The following is a 27,916-nucleotide window of genomic DNA, read 5'->3' on the forward strand; positions in this document are numbered from 1 at the left end:
CAATCCAAATATTTATAATGAAAATCCATTTTCAGTGATCAGGGAAGATGCACAGATCAGTGAGATCCAGGATTTATCCATGGCAGGGGGTGCTGAAGGAGTGCTCAGCTCTAGGAGGTTTCCCTGAATCTCTGCATATGTTTGGATCAGGTGGCAGGGAACTTCCCACATCAAAAATCTGACAGATTCAGGTGGATCAACAGTTTTTGAGGAAGAGTGACAAGATCTTTGGTCTGAGGCTGCTTTCTCTGTTTGCAAATGGAAACATTTGTCTTTTTTTCCCAGGGGCAGGTAGGCATGGATGAGCATTTGTATGGAAAAAAGGGTAAACTCCTTAAGTAAATGCATATGCAAACCTCACCCACCTGAGAACAAAGTGAGAGGATTTTTTATGCCATGTTCTCAAAACCTGACTGATTTCCACTCCTGCAGCTCAGCACAGCTCTGCGACAACTCCAAATCACTGGGAAACTCAACATTCTTGGGGGCCTGTGCTGAACTCTGGAAAGTACAATGGGTTGTGTAAAGAGCTAAAAATATCCCAGCTTTACCTAGGATCACTTGTAATTGAACCATCCAGCATTCCAAGTGTCAACATGTGATTCCCTAATTTTCAGGATCTGACAGCTGCAGCGAGGAGCTGCCAACTGTGCCCCCTGCTCACTGCACTTTGTTTGAAGTGCTTAAAAAGATTTCATAATCCCCGAAGCAGACAATTTATTCCTACTTTTTTGTGTTTGATGTAAATGAATTGGTTATTCCTCACTGTTTCTCCTGAGTTCTATCCATTTGCACAACATCTCAAGAGCAGTGGAATGCTGTAACATTCCTTTTCATGACTGTGGAAGAAAGCGAAACACTGGCACCTAAAAACCTAAGCCAGGCTTAACCTTTTGGTGAATGAAGGGCTAAGACCACCTCAGCTGCAGATCCAAATGCTGGTTTGGGAGTAAAAGTTAGGAAGGTGCTGATTCTTCCATTGCCAAGTCTCAAGAGTGCCATGGTATGTAAGAGGACAGAGCAAAGTGAGACAAAGCAAAGATTAGAAATGCTGGGTATAGGAGAAAATGCTTTGATTTAACTGTAGCATTTTGACAGGATTAAAAAAATCCATTTAAATATAAGACAGTGAAGCTATTTGTTAAAAATCCCTCTTTCTCCCTTTTTAAAAATGGAGGAACTAAACATTAAACGTGTGACAGGAATAGGAGAATGTAAGGAAGCTCTCGGCTGTCAGAGTGAAGTGAAGGTTGAATGTACAACCTCCTCCTGTCCCCAGGAACCCATGAACTGCAGCACTGACTCACCACCACATTAATCAACATTTCCTTTGCTATTGGCTCCAAGCTGGAGCAGCAGAGCACTGAACCAGAAAATACAAATCCTAAAGCAGAACATACCAGAAACAAACCTACAGCAGAAGGTTGGCTGTGAGTGAGGAACCAAGATTTTCACTGGGGAGGGAGAACCTGCCCAGGCCACTTTTGTTTCATTCCCTCTTCCCTGCCAACCCTGTCTCATCTCAGTCCTGGCTCCTCACATTTGCCATGGACTTTGAGGAGATGCAGAACAGCAGCACCACGGTCCTGCGCAGCAATTTTGGCAGCAGACATTTACAAAGAATTAAACACCACTGTCTCCACTTCCCAGATGAGGAAACCACGACCTTTGAAACAGAAGTGATCAAAAACCATCAAGAATTCAAATCCTTTCCTAGTCTTTAGGCACAGGAAACAGCCTTTTTAGTGCTTTACATTGGTGCCTGGGAGTACCACTGCATTCCACCTAAGGAAGTCAACACGAACAGGACATGGATGTATATATTGGCTTCCTTGCCAATGTACATTTCCTTGCAGAAAGTATTTTACAAACCAGGAAATGCTTCTTATGAAAAGACAAACACTTCTGATTTTAAGTCAATTATTTTCTCCAAATTGCTCAGTCATTTATCCTTCACTCTGCAAAATGAAGACTTGAAAATATTTTAAAAATCAAAACAGAACATATTTGCACAAAAGGAATGCAGGTCATGTCCAAAACAGGTCCTTTTTCTGTCTTGAGCCACTTCTTTGTGTCAGACAATTAACTTGAGTTTTTCATTATTACACCTCTTAAAAGGTTCCTCCTTATGAGGTTTCCTTCCCACCCTGTTCTCTTCAAATTTCTATGGATCAGTTTCTTGTCTCCCTGAAGAATAGGGACAATTATTTCTTACCTTACACTGCCTGTGCAGATGATGTAAAACATATGCTCCTGTCTTGGTAATACATTCTTGTTGATTAATTAAACACATCTTTCCATCACATGTCACAAAACACAAATTGTCAGCTTTCTGCTTTTATTTTTGCTTAAAAATTTGTCAAAGACTCCAGCAATGTGCCCACTGGAGCTGAAAACCTTGGAGTGGAGAGAAATCTAATGCAGTGGGTTCCTTATTATTGCTCCCTAAGGAAAGGGTACAGTGTGTGATGGGAAGAGAACTCAACATCTTCATTTTTCATGTCTCTCTACCATTACTCCCACCTGTAATTTTCATCCACACTTTCAGACTCCTTTAAAAGTAACTGATTTTGTGGAGCAGGCAGGTCCTATGGGATTAGGAAGGGAGTTCCTTCTGAAAAGGGCGTTCCCTCTATTTGGTAGTATGTAAAAAAAGCACAAAAACAAAGAACAAGCAAGCAAAGAGTGTGTGCCTCTGGCTAAATGATGGCAGTGCAAAGACAATACGTGAGAGAATGATAATAAATCAGAGAATGATGCAGATAAAACTCTCTTTAGTTTAGTGACTCTGCCTGTAATTTCCCTTTGCAGGATTCTTCCCAACTGGGAAAAATTATTGGCTGAAGAAAAGTGAATTTATTTTGCTGACAAACCAATACCAAACTGCAGCTCCATTATTTTTTGCAAACTTTTGAAGCAGAAAAAGCTGCTTGGAGAAGCACAGCTGCAAATTTAACTTTGCCTGGGCCACACTGTCTGTGCCAGTCAAAGTCTGCATCACAGCTGAACTTCAGGAGGGTCTGGGGAATTTGGGGTTTAAGTAAACACTTTTGTGGGTAATAAATACCACATCAGAGTGGTATTTATTAGTATCAGCTACTTACATCTCTGATAATCTCTGGTATTATGCTTTATGATCATATAGACTTTGCATATTAATTATAATCATATTGACCTTTATAGTTAGTTATTTACCATCATACCACTGTGATGATATTGCCATAATTTTGGCTGGAATGCTAAGACAGCCCAACACTGAGTCCTTGTATACCTTGCAATGGATTAGGCACAATGTGAATAACAGAAATTAATAATTTGAAAACAGCTACAAATTCAGCACTGTTACAGTGTAAACATTGGAAACTATTTGGAAGGACTGGACAACACATTAAATAAAAAAAAAAAAATCTTCAAATATGTTACTTTTGGATTCCATTATAAAAATGTGCATTAAAAAAAACCCAGAGGCCTAATGGATAAGATGCTGTAGAAGGAGTTATTGCAATGTAAAGTTAAAAAGAAATTGTTCTTGATGCATTTCCTAAAAATTTCCTCTTCCTTGTATCCACTGTTGAATCCCACACCATCCACTGACACATCCCTACCTCATCCTCGGTCAGCACTTCGGAGCCTTCCAGCTCATGGGCCTGACTGCTCTTCTGCTCCATCTGCTTCTCCAGGCTGGACATCTCTTCCTTGGCAGCCTGAAGTTCTTCTGCCTTGGCTTCCTTTTTCCGGGAAATTATAGAAGCCTGCAAGATCATTAACGTAAAATTGCTTTGGTTAATCAGGAGAAAAATTATTTTTAGATAAAATGTATAAATTATATACATCAGGTTAAACCACAACCTCAGTGAAGTTGGCTGCAGCCTCCAGTATGGATGAGGTTTCCAGCACAGCCTTTTTGCCCAGATTCAAGTTGATATATTTTACATTTTAGATTTACATTTCTTCACCTCATTTTTTCATTTTCATTGAGGAAAACGGTAGGCATTTTAGCTGCTCCATTTCTTCTGCTTAGTCCCTCTTGGTGCATATGTAAGATACACCAACATGGCTTAACTGGAAAGTTATCCAAGATTTCACAAATGTCATAATACAGATTTTTATAACTCCAACCTACTCCAACCTACAGAAATATGTTACACTAAAGCATTACCGAGCCACTAAATCTTGGCAAATAGCTAGAAGATGATGAATAAAGCAATAAAGTACAAAAATAGTGTAGATTATAGATTATTCTTTTTTTCTGAGTCTAGAAGATAAAGCAGCTAAAAAATAATATTTTATAAAAGACTGAATATTTAATAGTACCTGAGTTTTGACCAGAACAGATTTGGGAACATAAGTATACATTAGTTTGAGGATTAAAAAAAACCCCAACATTTTACTCTAGCCAGTGTTCTGCTGAAAAATATTCTAAAGTAACACAACACATTCATTTAGATGCAGGTGCAGGAATTTGAGGCATGGCTGGTTTCTTCAACTGAAAGGGAAAACTTACAGAAAATGAAGCCAAAACACATCAGCTTTCTCACACTCAGCTGAGAGGACCAGCTTTCTCCCTAAATAAATCTCCAACAGAATTGTGCTGGGGTGGGAGCTCAGCTCTTTGCTGCACGAGGGGTCTGTGGTGACAAACTGGGGAACAACAGAGCTGGTGAAAGCTGATTCTATTGTGTAAAATAGAACTCAGGCCCTGGTAGAAGAAAGCAAAGAGCACCATGGGCTCTGAGCTCCCAGCAGCAACCTCAGCTCCTGGGGTGGACCCTCCTTGCCACCAGCACATTCCAGAGCTGGATTTTCCCTCAGGAGGAGCATCTCTTCTAAAATAAAACTGTTTCACGTTGTGTTTGCGACTGAACTGCAGTACGTATCTTATCCCCATTCTTTCCCTCCCACTGATACATTTTACTTAAGCCTGTTTATTTTTCAAGCCATCCCCATAAGCATCATGATGAAAATCTTCCATAAAATTAGCAGTGGTGCAGGTTGCCTGGAAAAGGAATCGCTCAGGTTCCTGCGTAAGCTCCGAAAATCTCCGAGTTCATCAATCCTTTTTAGAACTTGTGAATTTACTAAGACTGGACCAGACAGCCTATTTTATAGCAAGATTATTTTGCAGCCTCAGTATGAGAAATCAAAGAATTCCTTCTTAGATGCAATAGAGAAAAATGGCATGTGGTCAGACACAAGGAAGGGACAGAACTGCAGCAGGCACAGCCCTCATGCTGCCTTGCAAGAATCCATCCACAGCTGGAACTTTACCAAAATAGCTCCTGCAGAACTGCTGTGATGCAAGGACAGCAGTCAAAACATTCCCTGACACGACTGAAAGCAACATTTGATTCAGCCCTAAACATCCATATGTTCAACAGCTCTTTATTTTCCTTTTGTCCTCCATTATTATGTTTTTCTACTGACTTATGCTAGATAAATCAAAGGAAAAAATCAGCACATAAACCAATCAGTGACTGATTTCCTCTCCTGCTTCTGCTTGAAACACATTTTGTTCCCTCTTACCTGCTGGCGAAACATGGAGAATTTACTATCAGTTGGCTCATACTTCATCATCCTTTTCTCAATAAGCTGATTCATTTGTGCATTGACTTCATTTATCTGCAAGACAGAGTGGAAAACTAAGGAAACAGAGCTTGGTGTCTTTGTCTTCTCCAAGAATTAAATGCTTTGCAATCCAGATTTACAATCCAGCCAGTTCCTTTTTTAAAACAGAGAAACAGACCCAAAAAGCTCCATGAGTCATTAAGTATTGGCCAGGAAGAGGCTGTTTTTGGATTTCCAGTTCTGTGCCTTTATGATAAGGCAGAACCATGACGTTGGCCCTGAAAATGAAGTAAACTGGTGCATGTGCAGAGAAAATGCAGTGAATTGGTACAGAGAAAAGACTGTTATTGCCACATACTGAGTGAAAAATGTTATCAACATGAACTGAAATTCCCTTTCATTCAACCATTTAACAGAAGTTCAACGGGAAGCAAATAAAGATTAAGTGATAAAGATTTCATCAGCACTTTGTAGTCACAGACCATCATATTCCAGGTCTGTGGTGTCTTCTTCCTCCCGCCACAAGATACACTTGGTTGTCTTTAGTCCCAAACTGCTGAGCTTCACTCCAGCCAAAGCTTCAGATCTGCAGCACCTGGAGCTCACAGGCACACCAGTGTGCAGATTCCAGCTTTCCCACTACACTGGGACTCTCACCAGCCATGGAAAACACAGCCACAGCAACCTTCCTTTAATTCTCTGCTGCTGATAAGGCAGCAGTGTAAACATGTGCTGAAATCCCAGGCAGTCAGACCACAACACAGGGACAGCGCTGGGCATCACCCTGGAAGTTAGGGAGCAATATCCATGCACTTGGAAAACCAAGAATCTCAAATAAACTGCTCAATAGGACTAAAAATACTCCAACACCTGGGGAAAAAACCAACTCTCCTATGAATTCTGTTCTATTAGTGGTAGAACAGGCTTGAATTTGAAAATGGAATAAGAATTTGCTTCTGTGAATAAATTCCCAGGTTTTATATCATAAAATGCATGGCGGAAACATGCTTAGAGCAGTTCAGGCCCTTTTTAAGGCACTGAGATAATAAAAGGCTGACTTAAAAAAGAAAGCTGCCTAAGGCCTTGCTGTGGTAACAGCCAAGTGTATGACATGTTTTTATTATCTTTCAAGAAGATACTTCCAAAATATAACAAATCAAAGGTTACATCATGGAGAAAGAGGAAAAAACTTAAGGCTTTTTAAAACATTGCCCTAAACCCAACAACACTCTTGAAAAAGAAATGTTCAAAACAGAGTTTCAAACACGCCTGAAAGACATAACTGCAGCCACAAATATTGTTTTGATTAGAGGAACTAATCTAGGAAAGCAGAGGCTGAATCACAGAGCTAGTTTATTATTTCAGCCCCAATCTGCCATTTATTAATGCTGTCATCCCATAAAATGGATACTCTGTTTCCTTATTATCTCTATTTCATGGCAAAGTCTGAGTTGGAGATCCCAGGAGTATTAAACACCAACTGGTAAGAGAAGACATTTAGGATGTAGGACTACTCTTCTTCCCTCTAACATTGTTGTAAATCTTCATCATTATCATCAACAGAAATACTAATAATTAGCATTCCTGTAAATTCTTCTAGGACATAATATTTTGTATTTAATCTTTTATTTAGGATTATGCAAATATTAAAACTTCAATGAGTGAATATATAAATGTACTTCTGTGGCAACAAATCCCTCTGCACGTTCTGGATATATCTGACAAATAAGGGTTTTTCTAACACTATTTGCTTTTAACTTATTAAAAAGCCTGGAAAGGTAAATCAAGTATTTGATGCCCAAATATTCTTTGGTCTTAAAAGCTAAACCAAACAAGACAGGGCTCTTCCAAACACTGAGGAGTTCTGAGCCATTGCACATGGATTAAGGCATCATATTGAGAGGATACATCCCTCAGGGAATGCTGTTCCCTCTGTAACCTCTGTAAGTGTTGATATAAACCCCCTTGATGGCAGTGAGAGTTTCAAACAAGTGAAAACTGAAGAAAAATCAGCCCTTTAGTGCTAAATTAACATAATTTCCTAAATAGCACCTAAGGATACAGCTGGGTTTGGGGTTTGGTTTGGGGTTTGTTTGTTTGTTTGTTTGTGTCTCTTTTGTGGGTATTTAAAAAAACAACTTATGAGAGAGTTTGCATTTAGTGATGGAGACATCCTTGGTTTTACAACTGAAGAGATGTTCCTTTGGGAATGAAACATCTTCTCCAGGATATGAAGTAGGGCTAAGAACATTGCAGAACACAGGAAGCTCAGAACACAAATTCAGTGTGACCTTGGTCCCTCACCTCACTTTCCAGTGCAGTGAGATCAGCTTGAGTCATCGCTGGCTCTGCAACCACCTTTTGTAAAAAATACACTGAAGTCTTTTTACTTTCCATCTCTCTTGGTATTTTTTCAGTAACCAGGTAGGAATTGAAATTTATCTCCTCTTCTAGTTTCTTCATTAAACCTTAAAAACAAATTAAATCAGTGAGTGTCTATAAAAGCAATGTAGCAGATAATTAAGTTTGATTTCCCCAACACATTAAAGTATTTAGCAGCTGATTACAATAACAACAGCATAACATTTGAGTCTTCTTTTCAGTGCTCAAAGAAAGGGGGAGTTACTTGATTTGAATTTTTAATCTGGATGTTAAACAATATAAGAGGATTTATTATGCACCTCTCTAACATATAGCTATCAGCTCCTTGAGAGATTCTTCTAATTAATAAACAAGTAAACCCCATCTCACATCAAACTCCAGCTGAATCAGATACAAAATTCAACACACATATAAACAGCCATTGAACCTTTATCTGTAGAAAAATCTTAATTTGGCCTAGCTCATTGATAGATTTATTATATCCTTGGAGATTTACCCTTATAATAAAACATTTTTCCATCTGGCATCTAAAAAGGCCTTAAAGTTTAATGTTCACATACTTTAAGGGTCTTATACATTGCTGGAACACTTACAGATTGCCTCCCTGTAAAGATTTCCTCTGAAAGAACAAACAATTAATCTCAGGACAGTTTCTAGACAGAGAATGCGGAAAATAACAATTCCAAAGAAAAAAGCAACCCCATTTTAAGCTTTGCTGGACACCAGCCTGATGCACCTACACCTCACCAGGCTTAGGAGGACTTGGCTCTTTCAAGGCAGAGTAATTCAGGCTCTTCAACAGATAATTTATAAATAAACTCAAGTACATACAGATAAGAACAATTCACAGACAGAAAAAATGCAACAGAATAAAAGGAAACATCTACTTAAATTACACTGCACAGCCTCCACTGACAACAGGCAGTTCAGTGCAATTATTCCTCTGAGACAACTGTGCCAAGCACTGTAAGATTTGGAGGTTGCATGTCAAATTAGAGTGAGAATGGGTATTTCAGACTATTTTTCATGATCTAGATGACTAAAACTAAGTACCCAGGGTTCTTTTTCATTTTAAAACAACTTGCTAGGGTTGGGATTTTGCTTCTCTCCATATTAGGGAGAAGATGGAATTGTGATGAAACGCCAAAGAAAACAAGGAATTCACAATCTCCATCTCTTTCATTTACTGCACAAGCAGAGAAAAGTTGAGCACAGAGATACAAAAGTACAGCTGATGCTGCTGAAACAGAGATGGGAAAGGATGTAGATGAAAACAGTTTTTGGTTCTCAGGCTAAGAAGCCTGACTGCCAAAGGGAAAGGTCAGAACAGAGTGAAAGAGCCCAGGAAAAGGGGCCCCCGTTTTTCTGCTATTTACCTCTAAATCAGTATCCTGAGAGATCCTCCTGAGCCCTGCTCCCAGCCCACTGACAGGAAAGCTGCCAGAAGGGAAGTAAGCCATCAGCTCTTGAGAAAACCTCAAGAACTGGGAGAAAGAAAACAGGCCCTGGGGAAAGCAGCGCTGCCAACGGAGTCAAGAAAAACTAAAAATGAGTGGGAATTCCTCTTTCCCAGTGTGTTGATTTCTGGTTTATGGAAATCAGCAATACCACAGGACCTTTTCCCCTTTGTGGAGGGGTCATTTAGCAAAACAAACAGCCCCCAGACTGGTTTAGGAGTGGGAGTGGAGTTGCTCTGCCTGTGTATCAGCCATCGTGCACTTGGCACTGCAGCTGCACCCTGAGAACCACTCTGGGATTACTGGGAGAGATTTCCCACTTCTTTCTTCCAGAAGAATTTGATTCCAATCTTCCTCAGCCCACGACAGAGCTGGGCAGGAGGGACCACATTTTAATGTCTCACTAGAAATCTCCCACCTCTGCAAATGCAGCAAAGCTGCTTCCCACGTACCCTGTGAGCTGAATTATCACCTCAGAACTGACTGGAACACAACTCCCAATCTGATATTTATAACCAAAATCTTTGGTGTGGAAATCAATTAAATTATTCTGGTATGAAATATTAATATTTTAATCAAATCGATTTCTTGAGATTTTTAGCAGCAAAGAAACCTGCATATAAAACGTATACTTTACTTCTTGTGCTGCTCCAGTTTTCTGATAAAAATGCACATGCCTAAAGGATTTGTTGAAAATATGACAAGAAACTTAGCAAAGAACCAAAGAAGCTTCGATAAAAACAGAGACCTTTTGACTTCAAGGGGTATATCCTTGGTCACAATCTCATTTATTTCTCAAATAACCTCAGAGCTTCTAGCAAGTCCTGCTACACCCAGAGTGGTTCTGTGTCGTGCTGAGTCCTGATGGAGCAACAAGCAACAAAACGAGTTAAAACTTGATACCTTGATGGGGAAAGACATGATGTAAACATCCCCCATGACTAATGTAATTTCTTTCCTGAATACATTGGATATATTTTTCCTCCCATACAATTCAACACATGGAGAAATAACTACCTAAGAACTACTTCTGCTGCTTAACAGAACCTTAAAAACCAAAATGCAGGACAGCTCCTGGTTTGGTTTTTCTTTCAGTGAAAAACATTCCTCTGCAAATTCCCAGGCTAGAGGGGAAAAAAGGCCAGCATGCTTCAGATCTTTCCATTACACATATAAATTCTGTTTTTAATGTTTCAACATTGACTTATGGTTACAAAATCTACACACGTAAGCAGCGCAGAAATCTGGCTCTGCGCCCTCAGGTTATTTTAGCAAGGTTCTGCCAACCACGTATTTACATGTGGAGAGCTATTCAGAGCAACTCCTCATGTTTTCCATTCAAATTTTTTTATTATTATTATAAAGAGAGGGATGGGAGAAAGAGTTTATTCGTGCTTGCTCAGTCATGTAGAAAAGAGGCAATTTTCTCTGCATAATTCTGTTAATGGAACTAAAACTTGATTCACCTTGCACTCAGAATCCCACTTGTTTGCACTCCACAGGTTGCCAACTGGGCATCCTGGACCAGAAACATTTACAATGGGAATTCAGGTTTTAAAAGGGAGGAAAAAGAGAGAAGGGCACTCATTTCATAGACTCTCTGCCAACAATTTGTTTAGTATCACATGGGAAGGCCATGACAAAATCTAGAACAGACTACCAGCATCAAATCTTTCCCTTCCCTTTCTGCAGTCACAAAGAGAGGACTGAAATGATTCCTTCCACACCTTCCAGTGACACCATTCCAATTTCCCTCTCTTAAACAGAGGCCTGGGACATGCAAACACTGAGAGATCAATCATCCCTTCAAGATATTCTTGAAAAACCAAAAAGCTTCCTGAATTTGCTATTCTAAGTTCTGCTTTCCATGTTTATAATTATTGCTATTTTCTTTCAGGAATCTGGTGTAAATACTAAACCAAAAAAATACAAATGATACAAAAATGATACAATGCAAAGTCTTCTAAATATTATGTTTTTAAGAGTTAAAATCCCACTAACCACAAGGCATATTCTCCTGGCACAGCTCAAGCAGGCTGATGCTAATTGCATGCTAATGATACCCATGAATATGTGCTAGTTGCATTCCTTAAAGAATTTCTTTACATTTCTTTAAATGTAAAATTAATTATAAAGTGAAGTAATCAAATCCGTAAGACAAACAACAAAGCTTCTGCTCATTAGCAACAGCTTTGAACATTTTATCTTGTTTAGGAAGTAAAAACACCTGAAGTATTAAAAATGCAAGAAACTTCTTTTAAAGGGAGGATCTGACTTCCAGTGAAAATCCAGCTGTTGCACTGTCAGCACACAAGGCTGCACTGATACCAGGAGGCAGCTGAGGTACCAAACTGCAGCCAAAGGGAATTTTCAAAAGGAAATAAACTGTGCTACCTTGTGGACCAGCAAAGCTTTTAAAATAAATGGAACCTATTCAGTGCACTGTGGTCACCTAATTTCAATTATTAAAAAAACCCCACAGTTGGCATTCTGTAATTGCTGCTACAGGCAGTGCCTTTGTAACTCCAATGGGGAAAAGCAATTACAAAGCTGAATCCTGAGGTCTTTGGGCAAAATTTCAACACAAGTTTTCTTAAGTAATGACTCCGAGCTTTGCTTGGGAACATCTAAATACTTTTTGTTTTTCCCCCTGCAAGCAGGACTCAAGATAAGGAAATTAAATATGTTAACTTTATTTTGATCTCAATGATTAAATGACATATTTACTGGCTTTTTATTATGTTACCTTTGCTTCTGTGAACTGAACCCATCAAGTTTCCATTGGCCTTAAAAAAACCCTGGAACTGAAATAGAAATGTTGACACAGCTTTGCTGTATAAACCTCTGATAGCTACCGCAGAAAGGGAACAGTTATAAAATCCATTGCAAGTCCCTGTGAGTACAGAAGATGGTTCAGATACACCTTTAGTTCTACTTGTGGTTCAGTGGCAGATGAAAAGTCAAAAAATAAATCAAAATAAAATTACAAAGTAATAATAATGCAACGAGGTGGTGACTGAAAAAAAATCCTTTAACTCAGAAGAGCTGCCAAAGCTGTTGTTTGATGCAAGTGAAATAGTAAATATTCTTGAAAGAATAGGACAATGACTTGGTTTACTGGATTTAAATTGAGAAGTAGTCAGATTCTATCACTTTGGCAGTAATTTCTACACCATTCAATGACATTTTTCACCACACTAACCTAGAATGCAACTGGAAAAGCCCTACTTACTTTCTGGTTTGGAATCTGCCACCACGTGCTGCATCTCCTTCAGCTGGACCTGGGCTCTCTGCAGCCTCTGCTCTGCGTGGAACAACTTTGGAGAGACAATTGGACACACACAGCCTCATTCCTTGGAAATCCATGTGCAAAGAACTAAACCAGCAGAGCCCCAAAAGAAGCCCAAACACAAAACATGGCAGCTCTAACGTCTGGTGATTTTCTGTTTCACAAAGGAATGTGCCAGACCAAATTTTCAACACTTGGCCTGGGTTTACTTGATATTCCCTCCTGTTAATTGAGAAGAGTGTTCTTGTTCTCCCAAGTGATATTTTCTCTGATGGCAGAAATTCATCCAACAATTTTCAACCAAAAATATGAGAGGCTTGAACATTACAACAACAACAAAAGGCAGCAGGAATCAGGATTGCTGCAGATAACTCTCCTTATCCTGCAATGCAGCTGAGTTGTCACAGCAATCCACTGTCCATCCCAAGAGCAGTCTGGAAAGCTTCTTGCCAAACAAGCCCCAGCTGATATGCATTTTTGTGACTTAGAGAGATGTCTATTAAGAACTGGAATTAGCTGGACATCACATTCATTGTACTCATGATCTCATTCAGGCTCAAAAAAGCCCAACAGCTTGAGAGCCTCCTGATTCCCACTGATCCCACATCCAGACACAGACTGAAATGTGAGAAATCTGAGGGCTTTTCCCATTTTTATAGCGTTGAAGTTCAGACAGGGTAAAAAAATGGCACTGAATTTTACTGAAGTATCTTGTTTTGACAACACAGGTCAGGAATAAAACCCACCCTTATACTTGGATGTCAACTGCTCCAAGGGCTTCTCAGGACATAATTCTTCCCAAATTCAGTGGCCTAAATCCCAAGGCTGCTCCTGAATACATATTGCTCCCACTCAGGAAAAAGATGAGGTACTTGCTGTGTTGCTCAGCCCCTGAAATCTTTGTTCAGATCACAGAGATAGAAATCAAACCAAGGAAACATTTGCTCACTCTCATAAATATGAAGAGTTCCCTTTGGGTGCTCCAGCAGTAAGTCATGGAACATTTCCTGGGAATGCTAAAGGATGATGTCAGTGGGAGCTGAGGCAGCCAAGTACCTTCACTGTGTTCAAAACTTGCAGGGTCAAGCCTCTTCCCTTAAAATGTACATAGATCTTTTAAATGGGATTTAATTTTGTGGGGTTGGGAAAAACTCTCCCAGCTACTTTGTTCCTGATTTATTTTTAAAATGCATGATTCCCAAACAAACATCAACAGCTCTTTATTTTAATAGGTATGTTGTTATGCCAGTACCTGACTTTTTTGTTCTTGTTTCTGTTGAGCCAGAGATTCTTCTCTCTCTTTCTCTGAGCGAAGCTGCCTTGCTATTTCAAGCATCCGTTGATGATTTTGTACTGTCTCCACCTACAGCAAGTGGATAAATAGTGCATGTTGCTGTCAGATAGTTGAGAAATACATTAAAGAGATCATATGTCTCACAAGCCCACTTAGCACTTCCCTTCCATACACGTTACTACTCAGAAATGACAGCAAAGTACTGGACTCGAGATTCTTAAAAGCTCTGGATCAACGCCTGGGGAGATTCCCTGTAGGTCAATTAGTTACTTGATTCCTTCCTAGACATACAGTGTGTTTATCTTAATCCTTGTTTGCATTCCAAAATCGGAGTTGCAGGCCAAGGATTATGACACTGAAATGTAGCAGCGTTACTTCTCTTATTACCCTCTTCTTAAGACGCTCTACTCTTTTGGACAGTTGATCTTTCTCCTCTTCCATTGCACCGATGTCCTAAAAAGCAGGAAAAACAGAAAAAGAAGCATTAATTTGTTCCCCATGTATATTGGATTGGACTAAATTCTCTTTGAATTAATATGAAAATCAGAATTCTTCCCTGAATACACGGAGGCGGTTATAATTTTATTGATCTATGATCAAACATCCAGGATTCCAATCACTCTTCTCTCTTACTTCCCCCACAGTTCCCACTCTCTTTATGCTAACATTCTTCATCTGCATCCTTGAGTATTAATGTGAACATTTAAAATAAAAGCAGGTGGATTTCTCTAAAAGAAAAACAAACAAACAGAAACCACCAAGCAAAAAAATCAGCATGAATTCAACATCTAATGCAGTCTGACATATGTTGTTAATGTCACCAGCATTACCCACTTCCTGGCAGACCAATTTGCATCCAGTCGCTTATGAACAATGTCTGCTGCCACTTTTTGTATTAGAACTGCATTAAAAGAAACACTTTCTGGTGCTGAAACATGTATCTGATTATTATTCTCCTTCAGTCCTATTTTACAAGAGCAGGACTCCACAGATTGATAGTTACGAGAGAAAGGAAAATGAATTCTCCAAATGTAGACCTTATCTCCACATTTGCTTGCCTTGTCCACTGGAAAGCTGTACACAAGCTTAATTATTTTGCTGAAAAAGAGCAAATATCTCTACTTAACACTTGAGCCACGTGGGTTCATCATTTCTGTTGACTTAAGCTCTTAATTCATTCAACACCCTCTGGAATTATTACCCTGTATCAGGAAAGCAAAAGGCTTTGTATCAGTCTGCATTCAGAGGAAATGGAGTTCTAATATTTGGAAATCATGCTGCACAGAGTCTTGGCAGCCTCGTTGCCCAATCTGCTTCAGAAAGCTCAGCTCTAAACACAAGCAAGGACTTTCTGTTTGCCAACAGAGAGTGAAGAGGCAGCTACAGTGCCCACCAGCTCTGCCCTCTACAACTTTCACACTATCCACAAAGCCAACAAAAATGGAACTGACATTCAAAACATAACTGAATAAAAAACTGTGTTGTTTTTTTACCCTTCTTATTTCTGCAGTAGATAAACCAGATATTTTGAGCTGCTCGTGCTCCTTATGTAGGTTTTTAAATGCTTCCATGAGTTCTTCATACTGTAAAATGAAATAGAAATCATGCAGAATGAGCTCTGTGTCTATGGATTTTCAAATCAACACACTGTTTTACTACTAAGACAGTAAATGTAGACATAGAAATATGGTGATAACAAGATAAAAAGCCATTTTTCACTGCAAAAGCCTGTCAACTTATAAAGCAGAAATAAAAAAAATTACAGTGCATTATCTTCCATTTGAAGGGACAATCAGAATTTCACAATTTCCTCAGTATTTTCATTTCTTATAATACAGTGTATTTGCAAGACAGGAAGATAAGATGTCACCCGAGAGGGACAAATTAACAAATTAATCTCTCTTATTATACATCTGTGTATACCACATATATAAACTTCTCAGCCCCAAATGGAAGAGTTTGCTCAAACAACACTCTCGATGGAAGCAATGAGACTTGAATTTCCAGGATGGCCCAAGAGCACAGCTGAGTTAACACGTGAGGAATGGCTGTGACACGTTGCATAACCCTCAGAACATCCCAGAGATTGACAGATGCAGCTCAGCACTCAGAGACAAGGAGACAGTGTGCTACTTCCACACCAGTACATTGCCCACCAGGAATCTTAAACTGAGAGGCAGTGTGAAAGTCTGTGTGGGTAGAGAAATAACAGGGGACAGCAAGAGTTTAGAAATATGGAGAGGAAATAAATTTAGATTCAACTCAGAGAAATGCGAGCTGAGGTGTAAGGAAAGATAATCTCCACAGAAACAGCCCTTCAATGAGATGGAAAAATCTAAAAGGAGAATATCAAGTCATTTTTTACTTCCTGGAAAGAGCAGTTGATATGAAAGGTGAATACCAAATGGTAACAGCAAAGGCTAGTTCAAACAAAGGCATCACAGCCCTGAGCAGTGGAGCAGCAGTTCCATTCTCTAAAACCCTGGGGAAGCAGCATCCAGAGTGCTCTGCTCAGTTTTGGCTGTTTCAGTATCAAGCACACACTGACAAGCTGGAATGAATTCAAAAATATAGCAATAAAATGGCTAAGGAGAGGAAGATAAAATCATAACGAGCTGGATTAAGTGGCAAATAAAGGTGTGACAAAGAATGCACAGGCTGGACTAGGAGGAACAAGTTACAAAATGTAGGAGGAAAATCCCAGCTGGCTTCCATGATACCACTTAAGCACTATGGAAGTCCTTTAAGAAAAATGAAAGACACTGCTGGTGTCCAAGAGTTTTCCTCTGTGTGTCTCTACCTCTGCCAAAAGAGGAGTTCCATAAGTCTTTCCCTCACTGGAACATGAAATTTCATGGCCAATGGCAGGATTCAAACAAGGGCAGAGCAGTTTGATAGATCATAACAAAAAAAGTTCTCACTTTTCACTGTGGGTATCCCACATTCACCTGAAATAAGGGACACATTCAAATGACCAAAAAATGATTCCTATATGGAAAGAGAGATCTCTGGCACCTGGGAGCAACTCACTGAAGCCTGAACAGCTAAATTAATGCCTGAAGTTGCTTATTTTGTAAATTATACATTGCAGACATTCCAATGTCTAAATCACAACACAGCTGGGAAGGTGGCAAGTTTGCTGAGTATCTTCTATAAGTAATTTACAAAAGTACATTTGAGCTTGATTCTACACACCCATAAAACTTGACCATGTTATAAGGTGTCCAAACACTCATTTTTGAGATTTCCCTTAAAAGACACCATTGCAAGACTGTATCCAAATAATTTAGGCTAATTCTTTAATTCATTAATTCATCGGTCTCTTAATATTTGCATTGTCATGTTATATTGCAGGGAGGCATTCTATTACCCCAGCTTCTGTTTTGAATTAATCAGCAGGGTATTAGTAATAAGATGGCTCTATTACTGTAATCCCAAGAAGGAACACATCTTACGTAATGGAAATTATGGAGGTGGATATTTATACACAATAAGACTGTGACATACTGAACAAAACATACAATCTGCATTCCTTTCTCTCTTTGCTACTTCTGCTGAGTTATTCCAAGGTATAAATTTTTGTTAGAGGTAACAAAAAAATAAAAGGCTTAGTCAAGCCTCAGTCAGACTGTACAGCTTTGCTGGTGCACAGTTAATAGATCAAGTTACCTCTTACAAACACTCAAACCCACTGTGGTTTTACAGAACAAAAGGTACAGAAAACTGGATAAAAATTAAGTAAATATGTACCTCAGATAATAAACCCAAAACTTTGGTTCACTTCAAGTTTTAGGTTTCAAACCCACCCAGTCTGACTATCTAGAATCAACATTTAATGCTCTCAAAAGAAGTGGGAACATAATAAGTAGGAATGTCAGCATGGAAGAAAAGAAATCTTTTCCTTATTCACAGAAAAATAAATGGTTAAAGCAAAAGGGAATAAGGCTAATACAAGTATTAGGCATCAAATACCATCAATTGACTATCATGACTACCAAATACAATCAGTGGACAATTAGGAGACATGGACTTTTGGTCATAACATTTTCTGGACTTGTTTGAAGTGGTAATTTATAAAGTTAAAAATATCCATGCCATAATTTATAGAGACAAAAACCTGTTTAAAAATTAAGATATAAAAATCCATCTAAGCCAACATGGCTCTGAACATAACTTGGCACTCAGTACTTAATGGGCTTAAGGCCTTTGAATTCAATGCTACTTATTAATACATAATTTCAGGGTTATTGGAAGAAAAGTGGTCAAGACATCTACATTTTATTATGAATCTTTGCTTATCCTTGATTCCAACACACTCTTAACATAACTCACTCAAACATGTATCCCAGCATTAAATCCCTGATTCATTTATCCCTCCTCCCACTGGCACTTTAATCAATGTAAAACGTTGGCATTCATGAGAAATGGTACCTGTTTGTTGAAGTCAGCCACAGTATCATCCTGTAGGAACTCTGCTGGCACTTCCAGTTTCACTAAGAAACGTGCCAGATAAGCTCTTTTCTTGAGTTCATTGGTCCTCTGAAGAAGCCAGTGCAAGACAGGATGAATTACAGATTTGCTTCCAGTAACCAGCCCTTGGCGAAAAGCACTCCTGTATGGAACCAAGAGAAAATGCCAATAAATCTCAAACAAAAGAATGTTGGCTTGGAACAGGAAATCTGCAATGTTTTGACATTCCTTCTCCACTTGCCTAATGATTTTTGTAATGCTGTTAGAACAGAAAATGCTGGTCATGAGGCTGAGAATTGGGTTTGATCAGCCTGGAAAAGGCTGTGGGATGACCTAATTGCACCTTCCAGAACCTGAAGGGAGCTCAAAATAAAGATAGAGAGGAACTTTTTACCAGGGCCTTGAGTGCTAGGAAAAGGGGGAATGGCCTCACAGTGACAGAGGGCAGGGTTGGATTAGATATTAGGAGGTAATTCTTCCCTGTGAGGGTGCTGAGGCCCTGGCACAGGTTGCCCAGAGAAGCTGGAAGTATGCAAGGCCAGGTTGGATGGAGCTCAGAGCAACCTGGTCTAGTGAAAGGTGTCCCTGCCCATGGCAGCAGGTTGAAACAGATGATCTTTAAGGTCCTTTCCAACCCAAACCATTCCAAGACACAAGTCTGCAATTTTGGCTCCCAATGATTCTACCTTGAGTCAGATAAAAACCCCATAATGCATTAAAAGGATCAAGCCAGCAGCGACAACTCCTCGCTTGCTGAGACAGCCCCGGGAGATGCCGGCAGAGCAGGAGGAGCGCGGAGTTTGGGATCACAGAAGCTCCCGGGACAGGACCGGGACAGGACCGGGACCGAGCCGGGCCGACCCTGCCGGGCGTGCGGCGCCCTCTGCCGGCCCGCGCCGCCACTGCAGCTGGAGCCACTCCTGGGATCCATCCAACATCCATGGGGACATTGCAGCAGCGCTCACCTGAACCCAAGGTTGTTGCCATATAACCCGAGTGCAGAGGATGTTTGAACATCATCTGTAGGCCAAAAGGTACTCACAGGTCTGACGCAGCCCCTGGAGGTTTGTATTTGAGGATTCCAAGGAGATTCAGCATTCTTCTAGCTGTTTGTTCAGGCAGCTCCTCTCTAATGTCGACGGCATGCTAAACGGTTTTTGGAATTAAATTAGTAATTGTTCTTTATTAATTATTGTTAATATAGTGAAAATTATTGTGACTATTTATTATAAAACAATATATTTAATAATTAACTCGTAATTATTAGAATAACATTATATTGTTTACTATAATCAATTTTTTTTTATCAACTTGTTTGTCCAAATGATGTTCATTAACTGGCAACACTGAATGACTTTACTTTATTAATTTACCAGATGATAGTGAGATGCACCGTACAGAACATCCCTTCAATCACCAAACTTCAGTGCTCTTCTAATGGATTTTTCTGCAACATGAGTATCCAGGTAAGATACACCTTCTCCCTGCTCTTCTCAGAACACCTTCTCCCTGCTCATGGGATCTCATCTGTGCAGTCACACCGAGCACATCCCCGCTGGAAGTTGGATATCCTGGCACTCCAAGGCTCAGGTATCCACACCCCAGGTGGATGAATGGTCCCTTCTGATCTCACACACACTCTTGGCAGCCTCCAAGGAGATGGCTTTAATTTCCATTGCAACAGCACAGTCGCCATGGTCAGTTCTTGATCAGCTCCTGCCCTGTGTGTCTGCAAGACACAGCCTGACTTTGACTTAACACGACTGTCTGTGTGAACCAAGACCTGTATCCTTCATTTCAGAGGAAAAACATAGTCATCAGCCTCTGGGGAGCAGGGATGCTTCCTCCCTGTCCCAAGAAACATTTGCAGGTTTGCCAAGAGCACTCAGACGTATAGGCAGGAAGGATTCTTGCCAGGAACATTTATTTCCTGGAAGATTCATACAAGCTGTTTTGGTGAAACAAACACGCCACGGGATCATACTGAGCCAGACCTAAATACAAGCAAATTTCAGCGTCAAGCCGCCTCAGGAGATCTGAGTGCTCTCCTTACCTTCGGGTCAATCTCCCCCAGAACATCACTGAGCAGCTGCAGCAGCTGCAGCGACTCCAGCGAGTCAAACGAGATTAAATTGTAGTTCTTCCTGAAGGGCTCCTGATTGAGCTTCTCAACAATGAACTGCATTTGGTCACCCATAACTGTGGCCCGGGAAAACCTCTGGAGAGGAGATAGAGCGGATGCCGGCGGGGCGGTGAGCGGGTCCGGCCGCCCCCTCGGCCCCGGGAGCGGGGCAGGCCGGGCCTGGCGGGGCTGAGGGAGCGGGGCAGGCCGGGCCTGGCGGGGCTGAGGGAGAGGGGCAGGCCGGGCCTGGCGGGGCCTGGCGGGGCTGAGGCCTCGGCCGGAGCCTCCCGCGCCGTTACCGCGGGGACGGTTGCCAGGAGACGGCGTGACATCACTTCCGGCGTTCCCGCCGAGCGGCGGGAACCAGGCCGGGCACGGACAGTGAGGGGGCGTGGTCTGGTGTTATGGGGCGGGGCAAGATGTGAGGGCGTGGTTAGTCGTGAGAGGGCGTGGCTTGCGGTGAGGGGGCGTGGCCGGTGTGTGAGGGCCAGCGGCGGGAACCGGGACCGGGAGAGGGTCGGGCTGTAGCGGCGGATGGCGGATCGCTGCCCTCAGAGCCGCCTGCGGCAGCGGGCAGCCCGCCGCACCGGAGCCCTCCCGCTGTCCCCACAGCACGCCCCAGGAGCCCTCCCGCTGTCCCCACAACAGTCCTTCCCGCTGCGCCCGGCAGTCCCGGCCCGTCTCCTTCCCGCTGAGGCCGCTGACGCGGTGCTGAGGCGGACACGGCACAGGGCAAGGCTCTCTCCTTCACAGCACAAGTGCGAGGAGCGGCAGAAATAGCCCGAGATTGAGCCTCTGGAGGATAAACTTGGCTCTGCGGCTCCTTCAGAGGGAGGTTGTTGTCGCGTGTGTAGGAGATGTACAAACAGATTGCTGCAGTTACCCAGTTAAGATTTCTGACAGCACAAAGGGATGTCAAGTGTGGCTGATGTACGTGTCAGGTGAATTGTTACTTAATTCCTTTGAAATGGGAAAGTGCATAGAGCTGTGTGGAACAGGAACAGCCAGTCCTGGGCCCAGGCTTCATGTGGGGCAAATGGCAAATTTATGTGCTCAGGGTTGAACATCAGCTGTCAGCACGCCTCAAAGTAGCAATCAATACACAGTGCATGAGTCTGAAACAAGGACAGCAGCTTGAAAAACACCAAGCAATCCGAACCAGACTGTACACTGAAGTCAAACTTGCTCAAGAAATCTCTCAGTCTGCAAGTTTGTTCTCGCAGATCCATCAAAAGCCGTGCTTAGGCCTGAAATAGTTGGATTTTGGAGCCTCTCTGCTATTTCAATTAGGTTCTTGGATAGTCTTAGAATCCCATGTGAATACCCAGATGATGGATTAAAATATGCAGTGAGTCATGTTAAATTGGTGCCAATTGGAATGCACAGGTTGTAAATCACTGCAGAATTTGACTCAGTAAGTAGCAACCATAAATGTAATACTTTGCAATTCTAAGCACTGCGACTATCTTAGATTAGCTCCTCTTTTCCTTCTGAGAAACAGAAAACGCTTCATAAAATAATTTAATCAAATTTATTGGTCTTCACAGGAAGGCTGAAAAGTGACACTGATCCATGTCCAGGCTTTTAACTGGTTAAATGAAGTGACAAAGGGGACAAACGGGTGACTTGTGGTTGTGCATGAAAGCTATGGTAGAGCCAGGAACATAATCCAAGTCTCCTGACTCCTGTGTTTGAACTTTAAAACCAGATCATGTTTCCTTTGTGCTTTCAGTCCATATACTGACCTTTAAGAATCGTATTTACCTACAAGTTCCCAGAAGAGATCTGCTTTCTCTTGTCATGCTTTCCTGGTATCAGTTACAGTTTTCTCTGATGAGTATTTTGAGCGTGTAGAACACAGAAAGAGCAGATGAGAATGGTATTTCTGATGGAGGTGTCTGTGAGTTCCCCATCACTTAATCCTAGAGAAACACTGTTTCTGTAAATACTGATACACATCCTTTCTTCCTCAGTGCAGAAGGGAGGGCAACTGTGCTCCTGGTGTTGAGGGTGGAGAGGGATCTGCTGGGTGCAGTGGGAAGCTGCTGCTCTGAGATTTTCCTTTACATGACACTATTTCAGTCCCCACACCTTCTGAGAAGGAAAGGACTGTTCACCTCTTCTCATGTCTCTTTAAAGATAAAGAAGAGGAAGGATGAAAACTTTAGAAAATGCCAAGATAAGGAGAAAAAAAGATAGTGAGAGGGAAACCCATGAAGTCTGATTGTTCTGATTCCGGGAAAGGAGACCTCTGTGGCCAAGCATCATTAGAACTGCTCTGGCTGAACTTGTTGGTGTGTTTGAAAACTCCAGTGGTTGGAGGCAGGAGCAAAATCATACATTGGAGCCCAATTTTGTGGAACTTCCTGTGTCATCCTTAAAGCTTTATGTTATCATGATCCTTTCTTCCATCAGTTTTGTTATCATGATCCTTTCTTATGTTATGTTATCATGATCCTTTCTTCCATCAATCCCCATGCTGGCCCCCTGCTGTTTGGTATTTACAGTCGGCAGTGGTGTCTGAATACTCAAAATTACTGCTTAAAAGAAAAAAACAAGGCTTAGCCCAGTGCCTTGACCTCTTCATCACAAGAGAATCTTCACACACATGAAAGAGATGATAAGCTCTCAGTGCAGCCTTGGGTAAATATTACAGGAAACAGCTGGGATTTGTTTATGCTTAACTTGTCTTAAGTTATCTTAGTTACAGTGATGTGGTATCTGAGTCAAGTCTTACAGACTCAAGGACCAATGTTCCAGTATATTTGTTGTGTAATTCTGGGGGCATTTTCCACATTCCCAAATTAGTTTGCATGGAGAGTAATACAGATTTTGAAGGAAACTTTCCCAATGGCACGACCCTTGTTATAAGAGTTCAGCCCTACAGTTCTATCCAGTTCTCTGGATAGAATTTGAGGTTTATTTTGCTTGGGAAAGGCTTATGGAAGCTGCTTATTGCCATAACATCCTGCAGAGGTAACATGTGAAAGAAAGAGAACGGAAATAATCCAGAGCTCTCTGGATCTGCAGGCATGGCTTCACTGCTCCCTCCCGACTTTCTCCTCCCTTTACAGCCACTGCTGTGCAGATGCTGCTGAGCAAAGTTGTGAGAGAGCTTGACCACAGAGAGCAGCAAATCCGAGTGGGACGAAACCTGAGCAAATGAGAATCCTGCTCCCTGGGAGAGATCACCTTATATGGGAACATCACGGGCAAGAGGATGAACGCGTCAGGCCAGGCTGCTGAGGTCAGATCCCAAACAGATGGAAGATGTTAGTGTGAAAACAAGAGTATCTAGGAAGAGGAGACAGTACTTCTGCTTTGCTTAAGCAATCTGACCCCTCCTGTTTGTTTGTTTCTGTTGTTATCAATACTGTGCTGTGAGTATGTACACACAGCTGACTGTTATATTAAAAATTAATTTCTTTGTGGCTATTCTAGTACCTCAATGCATCCCAAGCCTGTTTCTGGTTCCCACTTACAGCTGTACTGTGGTCAGCTAAAGCCTAAGGAGTGATCACTGACGTCTTAAAATATTAAGCCTGTTTGTACAGAATGTGGCTTGTTCCTGTGAGCTGAGGCATTTAAGACAATACTGACAGCCAAGAAGTCTGTCTGGTTCTGAATGTTTTGTCATGTCTACAGTTGTAAGTGATTTAAAGTACTAAAGGATTGGAAGGAAAACGTTAGATCTGTGTTGTAGGGTTTGTGGATTTTGTGCCTTTACATGAGTCTTCTGTTGCAAGAGAGGTCCTTTAAATCTGGGTCTAATGGATTCTGATCCAAACTTGTGTCTTCCAGACTCTCTAAGCCTGGCATTTACAGATCCTACTTTGAGAGCTCTGCACCTTTCCAGCCCCACCTCCTGTGTGAACAGTGTCAGTGGTGGCCTCACACCTCTCCCTGACCCCCTGGACCAGATGCACACAGTTGGCTTGGAACACACTGACCAGCTGCAGCTTTGCATGGCTCTGTGGAGCAGGAGAGGCACAGCCAAGGTATGTGCCATGTATTGGTTTGGCTGAGAGGAGTAGAGAGTTCATCACTCTTTTTTGATCCCAGCACCTGATGCAAAATCAATCTAAGACCAGGTAGAATGGTGTCCCAAGCAATACGAGATAAGAAGCTGGAGACCTCTGTGGCCACTGATGACCACAGAGCCTGCTTTACCATTGCCCTGCACCTTGCATGGCACTGCCAGCCCTGTGGAGTGGGTGTTGTGTGTCTGCCCAGTCCAAAAGAGCATTACACCTTGTTTGCCCTGGTGTGAAGTGTTGGGGGTGGAGAGTCAGGCCCAGAAGGAGTTTGGCCAGATGTTGGCTTCCATCCATTTAGCCTCAGTTGTCCCAGCATTACTTCAGACCAGCAAAGTCTGGTAGTACTGAGGAGAGATGATGCCGTGGCAGCAAACAAGACCATTGATCTGGTGTTAGACCACCTTGGAAGATGGATGTGGTTGTGGAAACTCTGAGGCAGGAGTGTGGCATAGGATGTTATCTAACAAGGTGGGGTTGGTTGGACAGAGTTAACTAAGCTTCCTCTAAAAAACACTCACAGTTTTGTTTCTTGCCATGCTCTCTGGTTTTGTTTCTTGTCTGAAAAATCCAAAACAACTCCAGTGATTAGTCTCAGGTTTACACCAGTGTTTCTGAGATTAGAGCCTGCTCTGCAGTCTCCTGTTCAAGGTCAGATGAAATGGCGAGTCACCCCTTGCAGCAGATTCCAAGAACAATAAGATGTTTTAGGAATATGCCATAACTGATTGCCTCTAAAGGGCAAATTTTGCTCTGCGCTGCCAAGCAAGGGCTGTTCTGAGCGATAAGTGTTTGCTGAACAAAGTCTGCCGAGGTCCATGGGGTTGGTTTCATTCTCCTGGGAAGGCAGCAGGCCAGGACATTGAGCACACTGATCCCAATCACACCAAGAATTCAGTCTGCAGGAAATCCAAGTTGCCTTAGTAAGGTTCTATGCCCACCTTCTGCTGCTCAGAGCTGGGTTCCCACTGCCACTTTCCAACAATATCATTATCCCAAAGCACTGTTCTCCAGAAGGAAAAGGCTGAAATGCTGTTAAAATAGAGGATATAAATAAAGGAACATGGATCAGTTGCTTTGTATTTCTGTTCTTCAGATTCTATTTTATCCTCGTCCAGAAATGTCTGTTGTTAACCTGAATTGGTGCAAGTGCTTGTGGTTTGTTTTTCAAAGCAAACCTTTTTTATCCCTTTTATATCCCTTTTATGTAATGTAGAAAGTATCTTCTGAACATACAATAGTTTTTCAAACTTGACAGTGCTTTTATGAGTTAGATGAGCTGGGTGACATTTCTGTCAGCTTTAAAACAGAGGTGTCCTTCCTCCTTAACACATCCAATTCATGAGAAAGTGACAATGTTAGGCCAAGGTTTTTGAAGCAATCAGCATGAGGCACCAAAATAGTCACTCTGAAAAGTTAAAGCCTATGTATTTTAACCTCTTTTAAAGAAAAACAACATGGACAGGATGCTACCATTTGTGACAGCAAAAGTCAAAGTCTAGATCCACAGCAACACATGGGGGAAAATTTTGGATGACATTAAGGCTTGTTGAAGATAATTGCTATTTTCCAGATGACATCTGAAGGGTCAGGATGTCACCTCATGTTGTTTGTGTCATTTAGGATGGGAAAATAGAAATCTCTTCTTGTGTACATCAATTCACTTCTGACAAAGCCAAAAGTTGTGAAAGTGAAACCAAGGCAGAGTTTGTACACAAGGCAGCTGATGTACCTAACTCAAAAATTCTCTCAACTACTTGAAAATGTCCATCTGACTTTTATCTTGGTGTGCATTTTGTTCAAGAATGATACAAAGAAGCTGACACATTTTATTCTTATGGGCTTATTTATCCTTTCTGTTTTGTCCAGACAGTTGTATAGCCATTGCTCACAGACTCTACCAGGAGGGGATGAAGTTAACAGCTCAGTTAGTACCAATGTGAAGGAAGTGGCTCACACAAGCAATAGGATCTGGGATACAGCAGAATACACTGTACCAATGCAGGCAAGTCTTCTCTTAATGTCAGTCCAGTATTCAGAATTCAGATTTTCTGCCCGCTTTTACATCCTCCTTTAATTTGCTCATGTTTTTGAATTAACTTCTGGCTGAAACAGTTGATTTCTCAATCTATCACCAGGTCCAGATATGAAACTTCATATAAAATTGTGAAGGAAATTACTTCACCCTCAGCCCAAACAATGACAAACACTGTTGACCCAAGCAAAGGGCTAAATAAGGATTGATGAGGTGTGGCAGGACCATGGTTTGGGTAGTTCCTTCTGCAGCTTCCTCCTATAGAAAGCTGCAACAATCTGAAATGTCAAGCTCCCTATCTTACATTTGAGGAAGACAGGTTGAAACTGTCTCTAAGTGGTGAAACACCCTTGAGTAAGAGCTTGTTTCTTTACAAGAATTCCAACAGGAAGATGTATGAATTATAATGCAACTGTTGAAAACCTGTGAGGTTGGGGGGGGGTGGCTGTGGAATCCATGGAAAACCTCCCTAAGTAAGTGAAAGACATATCTGCATTTTTTAAAGATACATTGACAATGTCATGAAATTTTAAGATACTCTCTCTGCCTAAGCACTTATAGATCTCATGCATGTAAACCAGCTATTTTCTTCCCAACCATACTGTTAACACTCATTATAATACCTGAATTACTGACTTCTGCCAACCTGTCCTGCTGTATGATTCTGCCGTGAAGTCATAGCCTCCAGTTCGTATCATCATGCAGCTGCCATAGAAACAGTTTTAGGTGTCGCAGCTCATCTTGAATTCACTGGAGACATTTGGCTCATTAATTCAAATGTCAAGGAAAATGCATCAACGTAAGAGAGCTTTAATCAGGGAGTGAAATTAAAAAAGTTTCCTAATGTGGGGTTTTCTTCTACAAGGCTCTGTGGTGTGGAAGTTTTTTGTGGGTTCATTTATCACAGTGAGGTTCCTTCCACTTCCCCCTGGGGTAGATTGGTTGTCTTTGCTTTGTGCTGCAGACTTGTATTTGGGGATCCTTCTCAGACCAAAGAAAAATCTCTTCATCCTCCCTATATAGATGATGAAAACCTCAATGCTGACAATCTCAAACAGTGAAATAAGAAAACTGTAGGAAAAAAGACTCCATGGAACAATGCTGCTGTGACCTAGAGTAGGATGGAAGGGCCTCATAGCCATCTTTTGTTGTAACCCCATGACTGTACAATATGCAAGATAAAAATGTTCTATTTCTAGTCTGCAGCAGCCAAAGAATGAAAAGAAAAATTGTAAAACACTTTATTTCAACTGACATTATGGAATTGA

At 41.4% G+C, this 27,916-nt stretch overlaps 1 protein-coding gene and 1 long non-coding RNA gene across 3 annotated transcripts in view; one reads left to right on the forward strand and one right to left on the reverse strand.

The window, feature by feature from the left end:
* Positions 1 to 20,889, reverse strand: part of IFT81 (intraflagellar transport 81) — a 34,937-nt gene extending 14,048 nt beyond the window's left edge. Inside the window, exons 1-11 of one of the 2 annotated variants that reach the window (XM_085075490.1) lie at positions 20,819 to 20,864; positions 20,511 to 20,785; positions 19,500 to 19,603; positions 18,419 to 18,599; positions 15,481 to 15,570; positions 14,375 to 14,440; positions 13,946 to 14,056; positions 12,637 to 12,721; positions 7,870 to 8,033; positions 5,524 to 5,619; positions 3,606 to 3,752 (exon numbers count right to left, since the gene is read on the reverse strand). In XM_085075490.1, coding sequence (XP_084931616.1) covers positions 3,606 to 3,752; positions 5,524 to 5,619; positions 7,870 to 8,033; positions 12,637 to 12,721; positions 13,946 to 14,056; positions 14,375 to 14,440; positions 15,481 to 15,570; positions 18,419 to 18,599; positions 19,500 to 19,603; positions 20,511 to 20,654 — 1,188 coding nt within the window. In that variant the 5' untranslated portion in view covers positions 20,655 to 20,785; positions 20,819 to 20,864. Of the gene's footprint in view, positions 1 to 3,605; positions 3,753 to 5,523; positions 5,620 to 7,869; positions 8,034 to 12,636; positions 12,722 to 13,945; positions 14,057 to 14,374; positions 14,441 to 15,480; positions 15,571 to 18,418; positions 18,600 to 19,499; positions 19,604 to 20,510 lie in introns of both variants that reach the window. The other variant, XM_085075491.1, reaches the window with a different exon arrangement.
* Positions 1 to 27,916, forward strand: part of LOC146430142 (uncharacterized) — a 72,058-nt gene extending 44,142 nt beyond the window's left edge. The window contains exons 5-8 of the long non-coding RNA XR_014855272.1: positions 19,834 to 19,923; positions 23,654 to 23,826; positions 24,381 to 24,577; positions 26,483 to 27,916. This is a non-coding gene — a long non-coding RNA (uncharacterized LOC146430142). The remainder of the gene's footprint in view (positions 1 to 19,833; positions 19,924 to 23,653; positions 23,827 to 24,380; positions 24,578 to 26,482) is intronic.

Source organism: Lichenostomus cassidix, chromosome 15, assembly GCF_008360975.1.
Source record: "Lichenostomus cassidix isolate B80296 chromosome 15, HeHo_3.0, whole genome shotgun sequence".
NCBI lineage: Eukaryota > Metazoa > Chordata > Aves > Passeriformes > Meliphagidae > Lichenostomus > Lichenostomus cassidix.